General features: G+C 41.1%; 3 protein-coding genes across 6 annotated transcripts in view; 2 read left to right on the top strand and 1 right to left on the bottom strand.

Annotated features, from left to right (window-relative positions):
* The first annotated feature begins 391 nt into the window (after positions 1-391).
* On the top strand, positions 392-15,015 carry LOC104930555 (potassium voltage-gated channel subfamily H member 5). The gene is made up of 12 exons (XM_027283888.1): positions 392-519; positions 1,933-2,056; positions 2,483-2,589; positions 2,693-2,821; positions 3,305-3,423; positions 3,542-3,934; positions 4,041-4,130; positions 4,301-4,730; positions 8,088-8,287; positions 9,582-9,834; positions 10,069-10,265; positions 12,296-15,015. The coding sequence occupies exons 1-12, from the start codon at positions 447-449 to the stop codon at positions 13,418-13,420; spliced, it is 3,240 nt and encodes a 1,079-aa protein (XP_027139689.1). The 5' UTR covers positions 392-446; the 3' UTR covers positions 13,421-15,015.
* Positions 15,016-16,247: 1,232 nt separating this feature from the next.
* On the top strand, positions 16,248-19,182 carry l3hypdh (trans-L-3-hydroxyproline dehydratase). The gene is made up of 6 exons (XM_019270616.2): positions 16,248-16,331; positions 17,091-17,575; positions 17,649-17,818; positions 18,546-18,668; positions 18,752-18,889; positions 19,021-19,182. The coding sequence occupies exons 2-6, from the start codon at positions 17,098-17,100 to the stop codon at positions 19,144-19,146; spliced, it is 1,035 nt and encodes a 344-aa protein (XP_019126161.2). The 5' UTR covers positions 16,248-16,331; positions 17,091-17,097; the 3' UTR covers positions 19,147-19,182.
* Positions 19,183-19,942: 760 nt separating this feature from the next.
* The window catches only part of daam1b (dishevelled associated activator of morphogenesis 1b), a 43,554-nt gene continuing 38,876 nt past the window's right edge, over positions 19,943-24,620 (bottom strand). For 3 of the 4 annotated variants that reach the window (XM_010745362.3, XM_010745364.3, XM_027284108.1), the window contains 7 exons: positions 24,078-24,166; positions 23,751-23,919; positions 23,474-23,581; positions 23,325-23,385; positions 23,070-23,201; positions 21,597-21,767; positions 21,142-21,354 (listed from right to left, as the gene is read on the bottom strand). In XM_010745362.3, the coding sequence (XP_010743664.1) occupies positions 21,142-21,354; positions 21,597-21,767; positions 23,070-23,201; positions 23,325-23,385; positions 23,474-23,581; positions 23,751-23,919; positions 24,078-24,166 (943 nt within the window). Of the gene's footprint in view, positions 21,355-21,596; positions 21,768-23,069; positions 23,202-23,324; positions 23,386-23,473; positions 23,582-23,750; positions 23,920-24,077; positions 24,167-24,620 lie in introns of all 4 variants that reach the window. The other variant, XM_027284107.1, reaches the window with a different exon arrangement.

Genomic DNA, 24,620 nt, shown 5'->3' with positions numbered 1-24,620 from the left:
TACTTCTTCAAGATTTATCTGAAAACTGAACTGATCTTCATTTAATGAGTAAAGATACACCCATGTTTTGTGACTCAGGCATATTTTTCTTCATGTTCCATTAAATAGTCTTCATGTGGCAGTGTTGGAAGAAGTAGTGTTCCTTCCAAGTACAAGTAGTTAAAATAAGCTAAACTTTAAACATCTACAGCAGTAAAATCAACATACACATGAATGCAGCAGTAATATTAATAAAAAAAAAACATCATATATAATAGGATTAATAGTAAAACACTGACAGAGAGCAGGAAGATTTATTTTTAAAATATCAGCCCGGAAGTACGTCTAAACTCTGGTTAACTTGCCTCTTGTGGCTGCACGCTCCCGATCGCGCAGACAGCTGAGGGGGTTAGTGAACATCAGCACGACCACCGAGCAGCTCTGGGTTTCTGTCCGGGACCCTCATCATGCATGGGGGCAAGAGAGGACTGGTGGCTCCGCAGAACACTTTTCTGGAAAACATTGTCCGGCGCTCCAGCGGTGAGTTTGACTTTTAAAAAAAAGAGAGAAGATGAATTAATGGATGTTGATCTGACATGTCAGTCAAGGTACCACACAAGTCAAATGTTATATATATATATATATGTCATTTAATGAGAAGCAGCATCAACTAAACGCTTTCTAACAATGATGATGAATTGTGAAACAGGTCTCATGTCTACATTAATAAGGATTAACAAAAGCTTAATCAGTATAATAGTCCATTTTAAGGATCTTCCTAAGGGCATGTTTTAGGATGTGCATGAGATGCTGACTGTCAGAATTTTACCTGAAGCCTCAAACATGCTCATGATGTGCTGCATGCTGCCTCTCCATATGAATCTGTGACTTCAGCATGTATATAAACACACACAGTGAGACAGTAAATCTGAAAACAATCTTACAAATATTGCTAAATTTCTAAGAGTGAATTGAATTTTCTTATACTGGATGTAAAATGTGATAGTTCATCTCTTGCAGTGCCTTGTTTCCAGTAACTAGTGTGATGTTTGGCGGCAACTTTTGTTAGTATTTGTTGTTTATATATCAGAAAGGTAATACTGTCATTATTATTATGGATTGACAGTCTGCATGGCAGACATGGCAGCTTCCTCATGAGGGTGAGGCTGAGTGCATGTGATAGTGAAGGTTTATAGATGAAAGTGAATGATGTCAGACAAACTGTAGTATAAGGAAAGATAACGCAACATGATTGAAATGTCTGAAAAGTTATTTCTAACATAATTTTGTGTGACATATCAGTCATTTTTGTCTGAATCTCTCCATTATCGAAACCCTGTGAAATCCAGCAGAGAGGACGTATTAATTACAGCATAAACTGATCTGGCACTCAGGCATTAAATTCGAGATAAACACACAGATGCTTTAAATTTGACTGCTTCAGCAGTGACTGTTCAGTGTCCTCAGTCTTTTCTCTCGAGACTGCAGCTCCCTCTAAATTGTTGTAACTTTGCAGCTCCTCATTAATATTTCATTCAGGGTGGAACATAAACATTTCATCAACAACTATTTCTGCCCAGTGATTACCAGTGTTTACTGCTTTAAATATTAACAATCTCTTTTTCCTGACATACACAAATATATATATATAGTTAAAAATAATAATAAATAATAAATAAAATAATGTAAGGAGAGGGAGATGTTGTTTTTACATAATCTAGAATATAAACACAGGTTTACATATGTATATATGCTGAGGTTTTCTTTTATTCATTCATTTTAATACATTCGACTATTTTCGATAGGCAGTTTTAACCTCTAGCTGTGATGATCGTAACATGCCCTTGCTTTCGCAACAAGACATCCAAAGGTTGATCAACAGGTGCAGAGGTCTGCAGGTGTGTTGTTATTTTTGTTATTTTTGGTCGCTTTATGTTTTATGTGTTGTTGCAGAGACCAGCTTCCTGTTGGGAAATGCACAGATCGTTGAGTGGCCGGTCGTTTACAGCAACGATGGATTCTGCAAGCTGTCCGGATACCACAGAGCTGAAGTCATGCACAGGAGTAGCACGTGCAAGTAAGATGCTTTATGTAGTACAGCGACCTGAAAATACAGTGGAGGGTTTATATTTTATGACATATATGTTGGTTTAGTTCATGTGGTCTTATGTTGCAGGCGCTTTGTATCAGATCAGAGTGTGCAGATGCTTTTTTTTTTCTCTTTTTGCTCCAGCACCTCCAATAGGCTTTTATTTGTTGAGCAGAGATTTACTCATCATACCAGCTCATCTGACCGAGACTGAAAACTGTAAATGAGCCAGATTTTACCACAAAGGCTCATTTTCATCTTTGTGCCCTGATCTTTATGCTGGAAGTGGTCAAATCTGATAAATCTGACAACTTGATCTTGCTGATTTAAAGACATTTAGAAAAAGTAGAGTCTGCTTTGTGTCTTGTGTCTTGTCTGTCTTCCTCATGATCAGCTTTGCTTCCTCCTTTACAGTTTCATGTATGGTGACCTGACCGACAAGAAGACTATAGACAAAATCCAAAACACCTTTGATAACTATGAGTCCCATTTCTATGAGGTGCTGCTCTATACAAAGAATAGTGAGTATCAGTGTCTTTATTCATTTAACAATTAATTTTATGAAAATATTTCCTTCATTTTTAATTTGTTCTCTCACAACTTTCATTTTAATGCCTCCTACAGGAACACCAATATGGCTTTACATGCAGGTGGCCCCAATCAGAAATGAAAATGACAAAGTGGTGCTGTTTCTCTGCACCTTCAGAGACATCACACTTTTCAAACAACCGATTGAAGATGAAGCAACTAAAGGTAGTTCATATTCTTGTATGTAGATCAAGTGATTTTAGTGTAGTCATTAAGGTACAGCCTTTATCGACGCTCAGCACACACGACCGGCTGTGACTTGACAAACGTTTGTCTCCTGCTATGTAACATACAGTCCAGGTGTTGTGTGTGTGGGTCAGTGAACAATGCTGGTCTCTGTGGGTTAAAGCAGTGCCATGTCTCAGGGGATTAAGTGTGCCACTAAGATTTTTACATACATCAAACAGAAACAAAGATGCTCAGATCACATGGGGATGGTACGTGCATCGAAATACTGATCATACACACAGAGGGAATGAAAGAATAGACATGCATTTTCTAGCATTTGTGTACTAATTAATCGAATCATTTATCCTATATTCAGCATAAAAATGCAATTAAAAGTCCAGATTTATTGAAAAAGTCTTCCACACTGGTGTATTAAAATTATATTTCGTATGTTTATTTGTTTGTTTTTTTGTCTCTAAGTAGGGTGGACCAAGTTTGCAAGACTGACACGAGCACTGACCAACAATCGTAACCTGGTGCAGCAGTTAGCACCACTGAGCAAGACTGAGGTCAGCCACAAGCCCTCCAGACTGGCTGAGGTGAGCAGGTTTAAAAGAAGAGTTTCAAATGCTCATCATCGGGTTTTGATGGAGGTTACTGCTCCTTGATACGTGTGATTCTGTACTTATGGTGGTAAATGTTCCCCCTCAATAAAAGGCTCTTCAGCTGGGATCAGACATTCTCCCTCAGTACAAACAGGAGGCGCCTAAGACCCCTCCACACATCATCCTCCACTACTGCACCTTCAAGACCACCTGGGACTGGGTCATCCTCATCCTCACCTTCTACACCGCCATCATGGTTCCCTATAACGTCTCCTTTAAGACAAAGCAGAACAACGTGGTTTGGCTGGTGCTGGACAGCGTCGTGGACGTCATCTTCCTGGTCGACATTGTGCTCAACTTCCACACCACCTTCGTGGGTCCTGCCGGAGAGGTCATTTCAGACGCGAAGCTGATACGAATGAATTACATGAAGACGTGGTTTGTCATCGACTTGCTGTCCTGTCTGCCCTACGATATCATCAATGCATTTGAAAATGTGGACGATGTGAGTGAAATTTCTTTAAACGGAGGATTGATCTATTGCTAAAATAGTCTAGACTTTGGTACTTCTGTATAAATAACAAAACATCTGATTTCCTGTCTCTGTGAAGGATGTCATCACATCCGCGTCTTCAACAGGTCATCTTCGTGACTCACACTTCCACAGGAATACCACACGGACAGAAGACTCTCTACTCCCAGTAAGAATATTCTTTTAAACATACTATAATCAATATTTTTTGTATACGAACAAATCAAATTGTAATATAATAAAACACAGAAAAAAAGCTCCATTAATCCATCTTCAAAATATTTGGTGGTTATTTTGTCGTATGTCTGACTCTCATCTCCCTCCTGCTTTTCTTTGTAGGGTCTCAGCAGTCTGTTCAGCTCACTAAAGGTGATCCGCCTGCTGCGGTTGGGCCGAGTTGCCCGGAAGTTGGACCACTACCTGGAGTACGGAGCGGCCGTTCTGGTTCTGCTGGTGTGTGTCTTTGGTCTGGTGGCTCACTGGCTGGCCTGCATCTGGTACAGCATCGGAGACTACGAGGTCATCGATGAGGCCACCAACACCATTAAGACAGACAGCTGGCTCTACCAGCTGGCTCTGAGTATTGGGACTCCTTACCGCTACAACGTCAGTGGTACAGGACAGTGGGAAGGCGGTCCGAACAAGGACACGCTGTACATCTCTTCTCTGTACTTCACCATGACAAGTCTCACCACCATCGGATTTGGCAACATCGCACCAGCCACAGATGGGGAGAAGATTTTCTCCGTGGCTATGATGATGGTGGGCTGTAAGTACTCAATCACTCTCCAACATTAAGCACTGAGTTTACAGTTTGTTCTCAACATTGTTTTGGATTCTTATCATTGCAAAATTATAATCTTTTCTAAATGACAAAAACAAGTTCTAATGAGTCTGATATTACATAACAAATCATACTATTTTATCACTACTGTTCTTGGTGAACAGTGGGTGGTGAGTTAATGGAGCAGTAAATGGAGAAGACATCATAAAGATTAGAAAGTCACACTGTCGTGTAATACAAGCTCTTTCTATCACATTTGAACAGCTTCCAATTAACACAAGGCCTCAAATCTTTGCTGTATTTCTTCCAAGCCTCTGACAAAAAGCACAAACAAAGCTTTTCAAAAACAGCTTAAATCAAAGTGACTCCCTCCTCAGTGGACATACAGAGGACAGTCCAAATAAATCTGAGAAGAGGACAAAAGCCTAACCCTAACAGCAGCTCTGCTCTGCTTTTACTGGTGTACAGTATGAAGGTAAAATTTACTGAAAAACATGAAATTAAAAAAACCCAAAGATCACAGAAATTGTGTGAGTTTAACCTCAGTGACATGCAAATTTCTACTGTACTTTCTGTCAAAATGTCGTATTATTATTAGGAAGTATTCAGACAAGGAAAAAGTACTAATACTACACTGTAAAAATTCTTCTTTACAAGTGAAAGTTCTGCATTTAAAACTCCAGTAAAAGTATCATCAGGAATATGTAGTTAAAATAATTAAAGTAATTGAAAAAATCGAGCTAGCTCCGACAAACTTCAGCAGGTCACCTTGTTATAGTGACAACCAGTTTACGTCAGCAGCTGCCTTTTATAACGGCAGGACAACAGCTGTACAGCAAAAGCCACTTGTCCATTTCTCAACACAGCAAACAATACATATATCATATCATATCATGTGTTCATCCATTCTAAATATGCCTGTACAATCTGGATGTATTGACTTGCATGCTAAGTGATCCACAGCTCGGCTGGCAGCTGCATGTAACAAAACATCTGGTGTAGATGTTGTACAGGTTCAGGAGAATCTGCGCAGATGTAAAATAAAATTCGAGCTCAGTATGACGAGCACACTGCTGCAGGTTCTTATGGATAAGATTGCGGTTGTGGGCGAAGTATTTTTAGCCACAGTCCTGTAAAAATGTGACATTTTTACTGTTTCTATGCTTTTCTCTCTCTGCATATCACCAGTCTGTGTGACAAGTCTGCTATACTCTACATCCGCACACAGTTTTTGCTGTGGCAGGAAGCTTCCCTGTCAGCACCTTTCTCCTTTTAGATTTACTTTACAGCTCCAGGATCATCTTGTAAAATGTTGTATATGTATGTATAAAATAATGTTAATGATACCAGTTAGGAAGGATCAGCCTTCAGTCTTTTAACCTGGATGTGAATTTACATTTACTTTATTTATTCATCAGGAACAATGCACATAAATTGACATCATTATGATACAAATGTGCTAGATTTAGAGAAATAGAGAACATCCTTCATCTTGAATCTTATTTTTAATGAATGAATGAAACAGTGTTCAGTAATTCACAGCCTCTCTTTTTTCGTGTAATTCACATTTAGCTGCAGCCTCTTTGTTTGAACCCCCGTGGAGAGTTTAGTTCTCGGCTTTGTCGATAATAAAAAGTGACATGTTCAGCGCCCATCACAGCCTGCTCTATGAGGGTCTGTCTGCAGGTCGGTCATCACTACCCTCCATCGGGAAAGCATCGTCTCTGTGTTAATTCAATCATAATGTGTTTAAATTCAATGATCTATTCAAAATAGTGAGGACACAACAGGTAAATGCAACCACAATGCAGTATTCTTTAAATTCTGTATATTGTTTGAGTTTTTAAATGTAAAGCTTGTTATGTAGATACTTGTGTAGCATGAACTCACATGATGCAGCGTTAGAAAGCCTAGCGTGTTGTGTAACACTCCTGGCTCATACACAGTCTACACTCAGGGTCTTTCAATGCCAACTTCACATTAAAACTGCATTGAACTGAGGGATTCAATCGAAATATTAAACTAATTTGATCTAAATCGGATGTTTCATTCATAAAAATGAGTGTTTTCACCTTCAAAAGTGGAAGTTATTATATCTAAAACATCAAGTTAAGCTCATTTAAATGATTTTCTTTATAAAAATAGAAATCTATTTTTATGCAGACGTCTCTATTAATTTCATCACACACTGCAGTTACAGTAATAGCTTCACCTTTGGTGTCACTGCTTCCACTGTCAGGCTCACACTTCCTCTGTCACGACTCGCCTTCGTGCTCTAACCTTTGGCCCACTCCTCTAAAACAGCATGTAAAGTGATGCAATGAAAACAGTGAGGGAAACCCAAACTGACAGCCACGCTTCGACGTTTGCACTTCCAAAAGTGAAACACCCAGTACTCTGGTGGTGTTTCGATCATGAAGATCACTCAGTCACACTGAAGTGTCGGGTTGAATTACGGCCGATAAATCTCCTGCTACAGATACAGTAATTATGTGAGAGGAAGAGGAGGAAGGGAGAGTTTGCCTGCAGGCTCAGAGTGTAGTAAAAGGACAATGAGCCATCACGTTAGATATGTATCCTAACCTCTGTGATCCCGCTGCGGCGACTGGAGACGACTCTTTCCTCTTGAGTGGGTAAAACCTCACGATAAGAGATACTGACTGACTCTTTGAGGTCACAGCAGCGCTGCAGCACTCCTACTGAGGAAATGTGCATTATGAATTACATTATAAACACTCAATCCACCGTTCATTGTATGTGTGTGTGTGTGTTAACTGACTGTAAAGAAAACTATAATATCAACCATGCTGCGATTGTTGAGTACGTTCATCATTTGTACTATTTATTCAGCATCGTGTCTCATGGTCGCCAACGTACAGTAACATCCTTTTCCAATGTTGTTTCCTTTTTATTGTAAACCCAGTTCTCTTAACTTTCCACCTTAAAATTCAACATATTTATTCATTAATAATGATGTAATTACGTAATTTGTAACGGGACTTTGAAGGAAAATAATAATAGATAATGTTTTATAATATATTATTATTATATTGGTGATGTAAAACCTCCACCTCAAAATGTTGTCCCAACATAAAAACATTCCTTACTTTATATTTTATAGAACCATAAGTATTCAGTTAAGAAGGAAATGTATGGATAAATGGTCTGTCATATGAAAATGATGATTTATGATCAACAGTCCCAAATCTGAGGTGAAATACCCAAATACTGTATAAAGAACGTTGCTAAACAATGTGCTCGACTAAAACGTGAATAAATCAGCCCTGCAGTCAGTCTGTTTGTAAGGTACCTGATTTTTGCTCTTCATCTTTTGTTTTTTAGCGCTGCTTTATGCGACCATCTTTGGAAATGTCACCACCATCTTCCAGCAGATGTACACCAACACAAACCGCTACCATGAGATGCTCAACAACGTGCGCGACTTCTTGAAGCTTTATCAGGTTCCTAAAGGTCTGAGCGAGAGGGTCATGGACTTCATCGTGTCTACATGGGCCATGTCTAAGGGCATTGACACAGATAAGGTATTATCATAAACTCAAACATCTTTTATAACGACGCCTTACCCTAACATATACTGTAATTCATTTGATTCATTCTGATTGAATGAATGATGAAACACTCTACTGGTGTTTTAAGTCCAAGGTCAAACACAGCTCTGTTGCTGAGTGTCAAAAAAAGGTACGAATGCTATCACTTTAAACAGGATCATAAAAAAAAGGACAGGCGAGGTTAACAAGTGGACGCGGAGGTTACAGCAGATCATCGAATGCACTCGTTGACACTCACTCAAACTGGTTGGATCTTGTGAACCTTTAGGTCACTGCAGCTCTGAAAAGCAATGCCACATTATTCACAATCATAAAGTGATATTTCTGTTGACGTACGACCAAAGTAACAGCAGATTGATAGTTTAATCACCGATAATTCATGAATACAAGACAGCCTGAGGATGGCAAGTGTGTGTTGGGGTGTTTTTAAAATGCATTAGCCCAGAGGTTTTCAAAGCCCCGCCCAGGGGAGCTCCTGGCCTAGCCAATGTTCATTAAAGTCTAGTTTTCATCCATTTGATACTCACATCTTGAGTGTCTAGAACTGGATTGTTCATGCCACCTCCTGCTCATTGAATAAGTGCATATTTTTACCTTTCTTAAACAGATTTTTCTCGTCAGTGAGCACCAGAAATTACTTCACTAGTTGCTTAGATTTTTGTCCTCAAACATCCTTCTGGGCTATGCACTGTTCTGTAAAAAAATATCCATGACATTATCAGAAGGGGCTGACAGAAGGATTCGCAATGCAGACTCGGAGACAAAAGTGAGGGTTCAAATAAGGTTTTACTAGACAAGCTAGGTCAGAAAAACCAGCTAGAGGTCAAAGATCAGGTACTCAAAAACAAGAATGACAAAGACAAAGAGACGCTGGGACGCTGTACTAGACAAGACGAACTGGCGACAAACAAAGGGAGCACAGAGACTAAATAGAGGGAAAAGGGGAGACACATGAGGGAGGCAGGGAAGGCAGAGACCTGAAAGACAAGACAGGAGGATAACCGAAAACATGATAGTTCAAGACATGACAGACATCTCCTAATCGTCAAGCAGCCCACTAAAATATCATCACTGGTTTGATAGTCATAGTTATGTTGCTGTCTTATAGTAATTCAGCTGCAATCAGACTGTTGTGATGCCTCTATTACTCAGCCAGTTTCATGTTTTTGCTGTAGTTGTTAAAGATTTAACTTTTGGTCAAACTTGACTTCCCTGGTCCACTGATGATATGATTAACGGCTCTGATGTCTCACCATCTCTCTCTCAGGTTCTTTCAATTTGTCCTAAAGATATGCGAGCAGACATCTGCGTCCACCTCAACAGGCAGGTGTTCAACGACCACCCAGCGTTTCGTCTGGCCAGCGACGGCTGTCTGCGCTCTCTCGCTGTGGAGTTTCAGACCACACACTGTGCACCTGGAGACCTCATCTTCCATATCGGGGAGAGCGTCGACACCCTCTGCTTTGTGGTCTCCGGTTCACTAGAAGTCATCCAGGATGATGAGGTCATCGCAATACTAGGTGATGCAACATAACATTATGGAAAACCAGGCAACGTTTTATCTGTGTTGCTGAAGATAACGCTAGAACAAAGGTTGACTCAGTGCAAAGATGCATTTGAAGACTCTTCTTTACCTCTCCTCCTTTGTCTTTTCTTTATTTCCACAAGTTTTGTTCATCATTATGTCATGTGTTCCCCTAAACTCACATGAGATGTTTATCTCAAATAATTCAACATTTTCTGGCTCCATTCAGGTAAAGGTGATGTGTTTGGAGACGTGTTCTGGAAAGAGACCACACTGGCCCGGGCTTGTGCAAATGTCCGAGCTTTGACTTACTGCGATCTGCACGTCATCAGGAGGGAAGCTTTGATGAGGGTGTTGGACTTTTACACGGCATTCGCCAACACGTTCTCCCGCAACCTGATCCTCACCTGCAATCTGCGAAAACGGGTAACAATGACTGAAGTCTCAATGAAAAACAACATCCATTAGTTATCAGTAAGAGTTTATAAAGTAGTTCAAATTATCTCAGCCTTAAACATCTACAGCAGCAAAATGCAACGTGCACATTAATGTAGCAGTGATATTAATCCAAAAACATATTCTCACATTTTAGTTTAAGAAATCCAAACTTGAAGGTAAACAAAAATGTATTTAAATAACTTACTTAACAGGTTGGCAACCTCTAAATAACAAGGCAGCTGAATAGTCCAACAATCCAAGTGTAAATCAGAAATCCACTAGAAAACAAGATGACGAGACACAGGTGAAAACTACTCAGGCAAGAATGAATACATTTACTTTAATATTTGCATCCTGCTGATAACACTTACATGCTTTTACATAAGTAATGTTTTAAATGCAGGACTATTACTGTATAAGCATTTTCTCAGTGTTGAATTCTTGTGAAGTCTTCAAACATAAATAGATATAGCTATAGGCCAGATATGTCAGGCTGTCAAGTGATATCCATTTCATGGATGATGCTGCCATAAAAACATGAATATTTCACTCAGTATAAACTTCTCAAAGCTTCAATCAAGAGTTGGAACAAGCTGATACAGAACTCGATATATGTGAAAAGGATTTAAACATTTCTGCACACACACACTGTTTCCAAAGATAACATTCAGATTTAAGAAACAATCTAGTGATAGAAAAAGTACGAAATTACTTTATATCATTAATATTTGATCTGAGCTTCTTCTGGGCTATACATATTAATCCCATTAAGGCATTGAGATGTATTTCTTTTCAGTCTTGATGGCAAGTTGCTCATATATCTCTGTGATATCCTCCTATGGGATCAACATCACATCAATTCTTAATGAATATTCCCTTTAAAGACAGTCTGGTACATGTGGTTTGCAGTGCTCTTTGTTCAGGACTGGCTTATATGAAATACTTAGGGGGGTACAGTAGACTTGAAACAAGAAGCTTGTGCAAAGGAATTCAAAATCACATTTACTTCATACAATCTCTGTTACCACAAGGGAGCTTTCAGGAAGACTAGGACTAAACTCAAACACAGTCATACCATAAAAGTATGCTAACACACATGTCTGAGCTTTTATAATGATTTTATAATGTTTTAATTCACTATAATGTTTTAATTTCCTCTCTGACTTTTCCTATGTTCTATTATAAGAGTTCTCATACAGGTCAAACAGCTTCAGTGAAGTAGCTCTAAATCTAAACAATTTCAAGGCAAATTGTGGCGACATGTTGAAAGATTTATAGCTTTGTACTTGAAATGTGTTGAATGAAAATAAAACCATCTATTATTCATTTGAGCAGCTTTAAAACTATTCGTACCTTTCTAAGATTCACGCTTTGCCCTCTTCACTGTTGTGTACTCAGTTAACGCTGCACATGCATGAACGTGCATCTGAACTGCATGTGAGCTGGAGGTTGTAATCAGTTTTAGGTGTGTGTTATACAGCAACATGTTTGAAAGTTTTTTTTGTTTCAGCGCTTTTTGTTTTGTGGTTGCAGAGCTTGTGTGGATGGACTGTCTTGCTCGTGGCCACTTCAGCAAAGATCAAGATTAGAAACTTCCAGTAATAGCGCCATCTCTCACGCTGTGGCTTTGAATATAATAATCGAAGAACAGATGAATGATATGATGTATTATTTTTAAAATGCGTAAAAGAAAGAAGAAAAGAAAATGCGTAATATTTTGAGATGTTCATGAGCACCAGAGCTCATTGTGCTATCATAGTTTCTTCACAAAAGTGAGAAAAGAAAGTGAGCTGCCGAGAACTTTTCCTTTCTTTGTCTTCTGAGGGAATCAGAAACTATAAGGACTTCGATATCGCTCCATTATTGCTCCATTAACAGTTTCCCTCGTGCGCTGCTGCTTTCAGCTCTTTAATATTTCAACATGCACAGCAGGTTGATTTAAAGCTGCATTCTGCAGAGCTCTACTTTTGTCATTTCAATGCGACCTCATGCATGGATCTGTTCTCCTCTTCATGCAGGTAATCTTCAGAAAGATCGCTGACGTGAAGAGAGAGCAGGAGCGCCAGAAGAACGAGGTGACTCTCACCATTCCTGAAGACCACCCAGTCCGCAAGCTGTTTCAGAGGTTCAGACAGCAGAGAGACTCTCAGACTCACACTTACTTTGATCACAACTGCGTGCAGGTGGAGCCGCAGCACCACCATCACTCCGACTCAAACTCTTACACGCAGTGTCAGCCTGCATCTTCTCAGGAGCAGGAGTACAGCTCCACGGTGCAGAATAATGCACCCTGCACAGGAGGAGGGAGTGCAAGTGGCACTTCTGCACCTCTACAAGCGTTTGTCCATGCTGAGGAGTCAGAGCAAAGCTGCACACAAGAAGCTGGAGAGTCGATAGCAAGGCCTGACAGTCAGCCTTCTCAGAGGGGCAGCAGCCCCGTACAGAGCAGTGGTGCAGGAGAGGAGGGAGCAGCAGGTGGAGTAACCAGCAGCAGAGGTGCTCGAGGCTGGGCAAAGTTTAGAGGCGCAGCATCAGCTGCACCACCGCCTCCTGCCGTCAAGCAAGAGAAGCAGCCTCAGAAAGCAAGGGAGTTGCCCAAAGGATCCCAGTCCTCAGGACAGTTAGCAGTTCCCAGTAAGAACCAGGATTCAGAGGGGATGGGGGGCACGGAGGGTGGGAACAGTGCTGGAGAGGCAGGCGAAGAAGAAAACAGTGCCCTGCACAAAACTGACTCCTGTGACAGTGGTATCACAAAGAGCGATCTGCGCATCGACAGAGCCGGAGATTCAAGAAACTCCTTTGAACGAAGCCCGATGGAAAGGAGCCCGTTGGAGAAGAACCCATTTGAGCAAAGCCTCGGGGTCGACTCCCTCAAACACTCATTCGCTCAGCCGCCGTCTGAACAAGTGCTCCTTCAAGCGACCCTGCATGAGGCCAAGCTGGAGCTGAAGGCGGACATTCAGATCGTGGGCAGACGCCTCTCAGTGCTCGAGTCTCAGGTGGGCGAGATCCTCAGGCTGCTGTCGACAAGAAGAAGACTCTCGCTGCCACCGACTTCTTCCCCGAAGGTCAGAGTGAAAAGTCAAGACTTAGCCAGTGCCACCAAGCCCGTCACACCGGAAGTAGACGACGGGCCTTTTTGAATTTACTGATTTTAAAACCTTGAATCTTTTCAAAGAAGGATTTATAAAAACACCAGTCTGCATGTTCTGCTGAACTCTGGTCTGCCAAAGACATTTCTTGCATTAAACACTTGACTGCATGCAGAAATCCCTTTCATTTTACCATAGCACTACAAAAACCCAGGGATTATTCTAAAGGTCTTTGATCTATGAGGCACTTTTATGGTCCTGCGTATACTCCATTTGAGAATGCCATAGATGTCATAGTTAAAGAAATTAGTTCATTTTTAGAAGCATTAGCAGAGCTACATATCGTATGCATGATACTCTGATGAAGGCTTGTCTTAGCCTGATAGGACAATCAGTAAAAATACTGAGGTCAAGTCACATTTTTTAAAACATATTCATGACACATGACCAAAGGTTTAATTGAGAACCTTCACCTGCCATAAATTATTTAACTTGCTCAGCGGTTAGCACTGTCGCCTCACAGTGAGAAGGTTTGAACCTCTGCTGGGAACTTTCTTTGGGAGTTTGCATGTTCTCCTCGTCCGGGTACTCCGGCTTCCTCCCACAGTGCAAAGACGTGACCTTAACCTTAACGGTTAATTGGTGACTCTAAATTGTCCGTAAGTGTGAATGGTTGTTGTGCCCTATGATGAGCTGGCGACTCGTCCAGGGTGTACCCTGCCTCTCGCCCAAGGTCAGCTGGGATAGGCTCCAGCCCCACCGGGACCCTGATGAGGATAAACAGTTACAGAAAATGGATTGATGTCGTAAAGAAAGCAGCAGTGACGACCTTTAGAGATAATAACTGTCAGGTAATAACGTGTGCCTTACAATAATAAAGCCTCATTCAGAGTTATTCTGATGGGACGTGATCATCTTTATGGTTTTTGAGCGTATGTTTTATAATAGAAATGTTAACCCTGCACTATGCATTCCTGTTACGAACAGTTTAGAAAGCTTCATACTTGTGCATGTTAAATATGGATAGGAGCGCAATAATGGTGATTTAATATTGTTAATTATCATTATCTCAGTTTTCCTGTGAAAGATTTATTTTCCTCAAACAAGATGTGAATATTTCAACAGGTAGCAGTGAACGTACTGCATATTCCTTCATGCAACTTTGCCTCTTGCTCAGGAAAATTTGATTGAATTTCAGTATTTATTCAGTGTTTTTTATCTTTATCTATGTGTTATATATTAAATAGTAATGCAAGTCATGTTTTTAGATCATATCGATCACTGGTGAATATCTGAATGACACTTGATGATGCTTTTGCATTTGTTTTCTTCTGTTCTGGATAAAATGATGCACATGAACAAACAGCATGGCTACAGTTTTACGTCATGACGTTTTCTAACTCGAAGCATTCAAATCCTCTGAGTATGAACTGTAAAGATGGAAGCACGTGATTGTTAGTCTGTTTTATTTGAAACATGTAAACTTGCGTTGATTGCAATCTTGCATGCGTCCAGGAAACCTGTCAACAGTGAGATGAATAATGAAACTGATGCCTGCTCACCATCTGTTGTGTGGTCTCTTCTGTTATGCAACACAACAGTTGGTTTTTATGTGGATCAAAACACAAATAACTGCAACAAGCAGATTATTTGTCATGCGGAAGTTTTTTGTTGGTCATGTGAGTGAACATGAACCCTTGCTGGGAAGCTCCTGAAGTTCAGTACGGCCATTGTAGTGGTTAATATGTTGGGAAGTTGTTCTTCTTAAGTATAAATCAATCTGTCTATGCTCCAGATAGTGATTGTTTTTATTGTATTTTGTCAGATGAAATATAACAGGTAAGACACGACAGACCTTAATACACTGGGTGACAAGACTAGCATGCCATTGACATTGGATATATACAACATCAGCTGCAAAACGGAGGGACTAGAGAAAACTCCCAAAACCAAAGTTAGGATTTATGATGTGAGGTGTGTGTGTATTATCATTATTATTGTATTAGATGTGATTACTGTTTATTTCACCAAGCTCTCACCAACGACTAAAAGTCAGTCCCAGATTTACTCTTGCCCAAACTCTCTTCTGAGCTTCCTCCATCCTTTGCCTCTAACATCATGTCCATAGAGACTGCTGAGCATGATTATAGTGCCGCTTTCCCAGCTCCTGTTCTAGCATGACATCGGCTCTGTTACCCGTCAACATTTCCCCCACACCCCAGGTCTAAAAACCTCCTGATCCCAGTGGTCCAAAAAGCCCATGGTGCAAATACTAACACCCCCTTGGTACTATGAGCTCACAGTCCTTGCTAACAAACTGAGCATAACATTAGCTAACAGCAGCTACAGTCGGCAGCAGTTCACTGTCCATCCAGTAAATCACAGAGAGTTGACATCAGAAGGAAAACCAGAAAACATTTCCCCCACAAAATATGATCCAGTTTCACCAAAATCAGTGAAATACTTGGTGGTGTGTGACTTAGTGTCGTAAAGCGATACACATACTATCATACTCGCAGGTGATTGTACAGCCCAATGTTACATGGTGCAGAAAGAGATGTACGAAAGACGCCATTCACCTGATTACACATCAGTGTAAGTTCAAAATGATTTTAAATCAGTTTTTATTTTATGATTGAAAAGTTACACAATACTAGTTTAATAATTAGGAAAAAGAAATGAGAACAAACTGCAGACTAAACAACATCTTTGTTTGTTTTCAGTTCTGATATGGAAAATAGTAAAACTTAATCACACTTCTTGAAGTTTAAACGCCTGCAAATGGTGTGCACTGCACAAACTGGACTCAGTGTTAAAGAGTCAAATAAATGTCAGCCCTCCAGGACAGCAGGAGGCGCTGCTGATGTCTCTGCTGGTGTCTTTGCAAACTGAAACACGCACACAGACACAGGAGAGACCTGAAGGCTGCAGAAAGTTTGAGTCCAGAGAAACTGAGCAGAAGGTAAAAACTCAATCCTCTCCAGAGTTAATCTCATGCACGCTGCTGTTTTGCAGCATTTTTCCTGCAGAGTTTGGTCACATGCCATTTCTTTTATATGTTCGCTCTGTTTCTCATTCACTTCCACAAAAACCCACAAAACTTTCAAAATAAAACTTTACTGCATGATTAATGGTTCAATAATAAGTCTGATGTGTCATATCTCATCATTTCATTGGTTGGATTATCACCTGGGAAACTTTCCCAGACCCCCCAAAACCCTTATTTACTATGTGTTAATTGATTTGTGCTCATTTAATTGAACACACACTGTTTTTATTTATTATTTATTGACTTCCCTACATTAACATGCTTAAACAGATTTTGTTTAGTTGAAAAAGGTTTTTGTTTAAAAGAATAGTGCACATATTTGGCAGTGAGATATCATTAAATGATACCGTTTTGATATTGAAACCCAGTTTATTTATTAGATACTAATATAGTAATGATAAATGGAGCCAGCTCTTGTCACAACCAAATGGAAATTTGGCACAGCAGTTTTGGTCTGGTTCCTAACAGATTTATAGACAGGCCGTTGCATTAGACTGCACAAGTTTTAGACTGGTGTATCCGATAAACTGGCAACTGAATGCAGAGTCCTAAATCTGAAAACTCTAGAAGAGATCTACAAACTTCTACGATCATAAGCCAAAATGATGTTAGAGTTAAACATGCTTTCTGTTGAAGTGTCTGTTCAAATATGTCTTGTGTGTTTTAAATCAGCACTGAGATGGAGATGCAGCTTCCACCTCACGAGGGAGTCGAGCTCTCGGTGGTCGACATGCACACAGGTGGAGAGCCTTTACGGGTCATCCTCAGCGGCTACCCAGAGGTCAAAGGTGACAGTGTGCTGTCCAAACGGCGTTACGTTCGGGAACATCTGGACCACCTCAGGAGGGTGCTGATGTACGAGCCGCGGGGACACTACGACATGTACGGAGCCCTGATCGTGGACAGCGAGTTGCCTGAGGCTGACCTGGGTGTGCTGTTCATGCACAACGAAGGGTACAGCACCATGTGTGGACACGCTGTCATCGCACTGGGACGCTTCGCCGTAGACTACAAACTGGTGAAAGAGCCACAGTCACCAGAGACCCAGGTGAACATACACTGTCCCTGCGGTCTGGTGAAGGCTTTTGTTGAGTACTCTGGTGGTAAAACAGGAGGAGTGAGGTTCCTCAGCGTGCCAGCGTTTGCATTTGCCACAGGTAGGACACTCAAAACTGTTCTCAGGTGTTTTTCTTTATATCCTGCAGGACTGACTACATGACTTTTCTGCAGATGTGACGGTGACAGTGGAAGGTTTTGGTGAGGTAACACTCGACATCAGCTATGGAGGAGCCTTCTACGCCTTTGTAAACGCCCAGAGGTTTGGCCTTGATGTGACCAAGTCCAGGACTCGAGATCTGGTGGACGCAGCCACAGCGGTGACCAACGCTGTAAAGTCTCAGGTAGAAAAGTCATGAAGTCATGCTGGTGTTGAAGAGTCTGACAGCTGTTGGAATGAAGGACCTGTGGTAGACTTCCTTCTTACATGGTGGGAGTAGCAGTCTGTCACTGAAGGAGCTGTTTAAGGCCTCCACAGTGTCATGCAGGAGGTGAGAGGAGTTGTTCATGATGGATGTCAGCCTTGTTAACATCCTCCTCTCCCCCACTTCCTCTGTGGTGTCAGTCCAGGACAGAGCTGGACCTCTTGACCAGTTTCTTGTAACCTGTGTTCAATCATTACACACAGAAAAGACTAAAAAAAACATCAGAGCTAGTGATGATGTATACATTTGGTTGACATGTAATGAAGCCAGAGGGAATCTAAAAGCAGATGTGGACCAAGCATTTAGCTCCAATGGGAATCTAAAAGCAGATGTGGACCAAGCATTTAGCTCCAATACAAACCATGAAACTGATGTTCTGCATAGAGAGTATGTAGCTGTTACTAAATTTCAGCATCCATAGCTGGGATTTTACATGTACAGTGTTATTAAATATTAAGTTAACTAACCAAATAGAAGACGAGAAGACACGCTGCACACTTGCATTTTTATTTGTTGTACCACATGTGTTGATTATGTTAGTTAGACTTGACAGCAGAGAGCAGAGCACCAAGATCACCGTGATTTTTGGCCACATTGTTTGTGTCAGTCACAGTCTGTTTGACTGTCTTGACATGTCCTCTCCTAGGTGAAGTTGCACCACCCGACCAGTGATGATCTAGCCTTCCTCTACGGCACCATCCTCACCGACGGCAAAGATAATTATTCCTCTGAAGCCACCGCTAATATCTGTGTGTTCGCAGAAGCTCAGGTATCTCACTGGGCCAGAAGCAAAAAGGTCAGACAAGCTGTCTGGTTTATTATTCTCTTAACCTGACCTTTATGTGTTCGCAGGTGGACCGAAGCCCTACTGGTTCTGGTGTCACGGCCCGAGTTGCTCTCCAGTATCACAAAGGTCTCATCCAGCTGAACCAGAGCAGGACGTTTCAGAGCGGAAGCACCGGATCACAGTTCACAGGGAAAGCTGTCGAGGTACCCAAGTTTTGTTCCTCCTTCCGTTATTTAATTAGTGATGCTGTAAGGCTTGGGAAAGATCTGTTTGACATATTTTGAGTATATATTTATTTCAATTATATGTTTGATTCTTTTGTCTTTCTGTTCAGGAGACCGAGTGTGGAGACTTCAAGGCTGTGGTGGTGGAAGTTGCCGGCAGAGCTTTTTATACCGGAGTTTCGCGCTTTGTGCAGGAGCCGGATGACAAACTGACACATGGTTTTCTGCTGAAGTGAGCCTCGATTCAATCAGGAAAATTATAATCTATATATATATATATATATATATATATATATATATATATATATATATATATCTATATATATAATCTCTCCATGAAAATGATTTGATCCATAATAAACTGTATCAAAGTTGATCGTACCAACATTTTTTGTTGGTTTTCTTTGTAAAAGATAATTATAGCCTGATTTACATGAGCAGTACATTAAGAAATAATGTTTTAATTTCAGTCATCATCATTCAACTTACCTGGTTTAAAAATGAAAACACATCTTAGCAATGACAAAAAAGTTTGCCACACTGCAGAAAATTAATTACAAGTATCTCAAATATCTTCTCACTACATTGTGACATGACTTCAAACTTGAAACTATCAATAAACAATAACTGAACTATTAACCAGTGAACAGAGTATGATTGTTTCTTTGTCCATTAACTTAGTTTTTATTGTGAATTTTTAAAGAAGAGCAGTTTAAAATTAGCTGACAACATTCACATGAGAGTTGAGAAGTGTCTAAAGTGTGAACATTTGCAGATTAAAGGAGGAGGAGGGTTAATAAATATGAGACAGTCTGGAGAGTCCTTTGTGCAATAGCTGTTACTGACCACTAGATAGAGCTGTAAGCCTGGTTTCTATCTTTGAGGTTAGAAACTGAACAAACAAAGAGGATTCTTCCGTCTAATTATTCATATAACCGATGATAATAAATTACTTTTTGACCCAAAGTAAATGAACTAATCCAAGTGCACGTTAACTAACCTGTACCTGTTAACTAAATACAAAAACTCAAACTGTTTTCTCCCATTTATTATCATCAGGTACATCATTGTACAATGGAAGGCAATATTTAAATTATAAAAGTCAAATGGAGGAGTTTGACACTGGATGGATTCACACAGCTGAGGGGACAAATTAAGATCAAAGGTTTTTACGTCCACGTGATGTTTTCTAGGTGAATAAAAACATCACGCGTGCGTCACGCACAGTTTAAAATCAGTTTTCTTTTCTTCACGGTGTGAATCCATCCGGCGCACAGGAAACATATTTCATCTTTTCAATAAAAACTTAAAAGGAGGGCACTCCCTTCAGAGGGGGACGAGTGTATTGCATCGATTGGGTATGTTTTTTAATGTCATTTAGCATAGTAATTATGAATTTATATGTGCATGTGTAACAAGCACGCAACCTTATATATAGATATATGTAATCTATGACGCGAGTGTCCACACTTGTTGAGAAATTGCAGATTAGGCCCAGGCCTTTGAGAGTACCCACTCAACAATTAAAATCAACAGAGTTAAGGCCAGCTCTTAACAGGAAAAAAATAATAATAAAACATACAGTGATCAGATATATAAATGTTGCACGTCAATAAAGATGAATAGAAAAGAGGCCTCTGCTTCTCAGCTGTGTCGCTTGCAGTCAAAACAAGTCTCTGTCCTGTGATGGTTCTGACTGCAAAAGAACGGCGACGTCAAGAGATTCAGTCTTTCTGTGTGAGAGCAGCCCCTCAGTCCGTACAAAATGGCCCCTTGTGTTTTTTGTTTTTTTTAATGGAATCATCTTCCTGTTTGGATCAGGCGTCAAGCCCTGAAGGAGTCCACTAGCTGCACATTTCACACTGTGCATAGATTCTGACGTACAAAAACAGCACAGAATGGTCACTGTCAAACAACCGTGAGCATCTCTTACACCTGGAAGGAAACATTCTGCTCCCGCACGACGACTTCTTAAAACATTCGACCAGACCGACCCTCCAGGATCTCATTTGGTCGTCAATAACAACTTTTGGCTTCTGCTCCGTTTAAACATGAAAATCTCAAGAGGATGAAAGCTCTACAACATGTTGTGCTGTGTGTGTGTGGCTCTGCAGCGATGAAGCCGAGCTGGGTGGGAATGGAGGAGGGTGAAGAGGAATGTGCATGTCAGTTCGACCCAGAGGGAAACTAATGATGAGGGAAGGTTGTAAGGATGATGACCTCAACGCTGCTTAGAAGTTTAGCTTTGTGACCGGTCGCTCTCTGCCCGAGTCCGAAGTTTGGCTGTTGATGCGTTTGCGGTTGCGTTTCATCTTGGACAAGTCCTTGTCGAAGACCTCGCCCGATCGCAGCGCTGACACCAAGTCATCGAACTCACCGCCGTCGTCTTCACCGTTAGCCTTCGCTTTGCGTGCCTTACGCTCCTTCTCCCTCTGCTCCTTCAGCTGGTGACAGAAATAACAAAATATTGTATTCAAAATGAATTCTCTCTAAAATTTGAGGTAAATAGGAAGCTACGGCTTAGCATAAAGGCTGGATACAGGTTGAAACAAATAGCCTGGCTCGGTCCAAAAGCTATTTCGTGACCGGACTCACAAATTTTCGTTTTTACACATAAGATTTGTGTGGACTGATGTTGTGTTCAGACAGTTCTTTTTGGTTAAATGCGGTAAGCGGTCGCACAAACCTGAGCTTCCATTTTGGCCCTGCGCTCCTCTTCCTCTTTACGTTTCCGCATGTTCTCGTTCTCCTGCTGCGCCTCAGCAAACGACTGCACGAACTGGTCAAAGATGCCAAAGAACTCATCTGGCTGCATCTTACTGGCATCCTCGCCGAAGTGCTTTACTGCCTTCAGGAACTGTGGGACCAAAGAGAAAGGGGGCACACAGGGAGGGGCACGAAGGATTAAATTTACAGCAGGACACAGTAGAACCATGTTTTACTCCGTCTTTGACTGTTTTACAGGAGACTCATTAGGTCTCAGCTCTTTGAAATAAGAGCAGGGTACCAGTAGTCGGCCTTTGAAGCTTGTGTTAACCCAAATCTGACCGGCTACTGATTATAGCCGAGGCCAGAGTCTGGAGCCAGAGCCCAAATTAAGGCAACGTGTTTGTGAAGTATTTTTCACAGTAAGTTAGGAAGGAGAGCATCCAGATGTGAGATCACACTGAGAACATATACCTTCTAAGATGTGTATGTTAACGGCAGCTCTGTCCGTGACACGCAAGCCTCCATCAGGTGGAGCAAAGATGCACTTTAATTTAAATTATTTGTTTTTAGGGATCAACACGAGGATGATTTCTGTGACAAAAGTGCCTAAAATCGAACTTTTCTTCCTCACATCTCGATATTCTGCAACAATTTTATTATATTCGCACACACACACAAACCAGATGCAAGGATTTGTTTAAAGGATCACCATGTTCCTCTTTTTCTCCAATCACGAGTACAGAGGACTATAAACACTCTCAAATATTTAACTGTGGGGACATTGTAAATGATTCACAGAAACTAATGGTTGCCATGTGACCAGCTGAGGGTCAGTGTAGCAGCACACACACACAGTGTGGGTCGAAAAACATGCTTGGGATAAAAACTCTTCCCGTCTTGCACCAATAAATGTGGACAGACGCATAAATTTAACTTCAGGGTGACAAAGTGCTGCCTCGAAAGGTGAGTAAGCTCAGGTTTCTAGTAGTAAAACGCTAATTTGCCTTAAAACGGCTGCAAAATCGGAGCTCGTTTCTTTTTTTGTCTCCTTTTTAATCCTCCAATTTGTGCAACCCATGCTTAAAATCTAACACTAAGTTCAATAAAAGTGAAAAATAATAATATACCAGGTTGGCAGGTACAATTAAGGCCAACAAGGCACACAATGTCCAACAATGTAAATAATATGAAACCCACTGTTCCTGGTTTCTCGCTCGACCTGCACACATGGCAACGAGCAGGCTGACCAATAAAGCGTCAGTGGTGCCGTGCCAGGAAGCTGAAACACGTCGCTCCCGCTGTTAGCTTTCCTACAAAAGGTGGCTGATGGGGTCAATAAGGCGTGTAGAAACAGCTGCGCGGAGAGGAAATGGGATGCAAGCTTTCAGCGCTTGTGTCTACGGAGTGACGGTGATGCTGTCCGGTCTGCACGAACAGACCGTGGACTTACCAGTTCTTTGGCCTCAGTGAGCGAGTCCTCCACATCGGAGAAGCTGAAGCTGGCCACGGTGATGAACTGACTCACCACCGACACGAACTTGTCGCCCACCTCCTGCGGTCGCTTCTTCTGGAATTCCAGCTCCTACGGGGTCGAAATGATTCAGGAGATGGAAATTGAAAGAATGAAAGGAGAGCGATGTTAGATCTGCTCTAAACATAGTGCAACAGCATGAGCAACAACATAACGTAGATGTTTGTGACTCACGCTCTCCACACTTTTCAAGCCGCTGCGCAGGTTGCCGATATCTTTTTCCAGCTCGGTCATGCTGCAAACAAAAAAAGAAGAAGAGTGATGGTTTGAAAGACAAAACAAACAAGAGAAGCAGATGTAAGTCAAGCTGCAGGTCCACCTACTTGACTTTGGCTGCCTCTGAGATACTCTTCAGGTCCTCCTGGAACATCAGGACTTTGGGGTACTTCTTCTCCAGGATGGTGATCAGGTAGTGCAGGAGAGTGATGTTTCTGCAAACACAGAGACGTACAGATACAATGAGTGAACGTGTCTCTTATGGTGCAGGTTCAGATAAATAACCATATGGAGTTTCATCTATATCACAATCCCTTTTCCAGATGTGACTTTTAGAGATTTCATGCTGTATTTTCTGTTACTGTCGGCGGCTTTTAATCTTACTTGTCGATACTGGATTTGGTATCAGCGATCTTGTTGAGCGAAGACACCTTGAAGCCGTAAGCATTCCCCCTCTGACCCTTGTTCATAAAGTTTCCAAAGGCCAGCACCACCTCCAAGAGCTGCTTCAGGTTCCTGCTGTGTAAGATCTCCTTCGATGCCCTCGTCAGAGCTGAGACGAGAAAACATTAAGACGGATTTATTTTTAGACTCCGGTATCTGACACGTCATTGTCTTGATGAGTGTAAAAGGGTAAATAAAAACCACAAAATCGACTCTTGGGGATGACAAATGATGACAAATGATGACAAATGATGAGACTTTTCCCACCTTCAACTTTGGGTTTCATCTCCGCTATCCTCTCCGCAAACTTCTTTTTGAAGTATAAAGACTGCAGCCTCTGCTGGTAATGGTTTATTCTGGACAGGAGATGGAAAAAGCATGTCAGGAGGACAAAAATAGACAAAAATAATAAATTATAAACAGGAAAATCCACACATTTAGACAAAAGCCCACAGCGCTTAAGCAAAATGAAGCAAAGCCGCCTGTGTGTTTACTTAAATGGTACACATAAAGTTTTAGTTGTGGTAGGAAGCTTATTTTTGGCAGCATTTTTGATATTAGTTTATAAACCACCGACTCTGCAGCTAATGAATGCCACAGTGACATCTGTCTTCCAGTCCAGTCTGAACTCACATGACAAAAACCTGCCAAACTACACTAAATCACTGAAAACAAAAAAAGGTTTTGTTTCCTTTGCTCCTCTCGTTTCTTATTCCTCTCTTATTTTATTTTCTTGTTCTTACAAAACTGCAACACAAATACTCTTATTACATTACATACTATTTATTTACCAACACAATTTTGAAATGA

This window comes from Larimichthys crocea, chromosome XI (genome assembly GCF_000972845.2).
Source record: "Larimichthys crocea isolate SSNF chromosome XI, L_crocea_2.0, whole genome shotgun sequence".
Classification (NCBI taxonomy): domain Eukaryota; kingdom Metazoa; phylum Chordata; class Actinopteri; family Sciaenidae; genus Larimichthys; species Larimichthys crocea.
The sequence above is the reverse complement of the archived record's forward strand: the minus strand, read 5'-3'. Positions and strand labels throughout refer to the sequence as shown.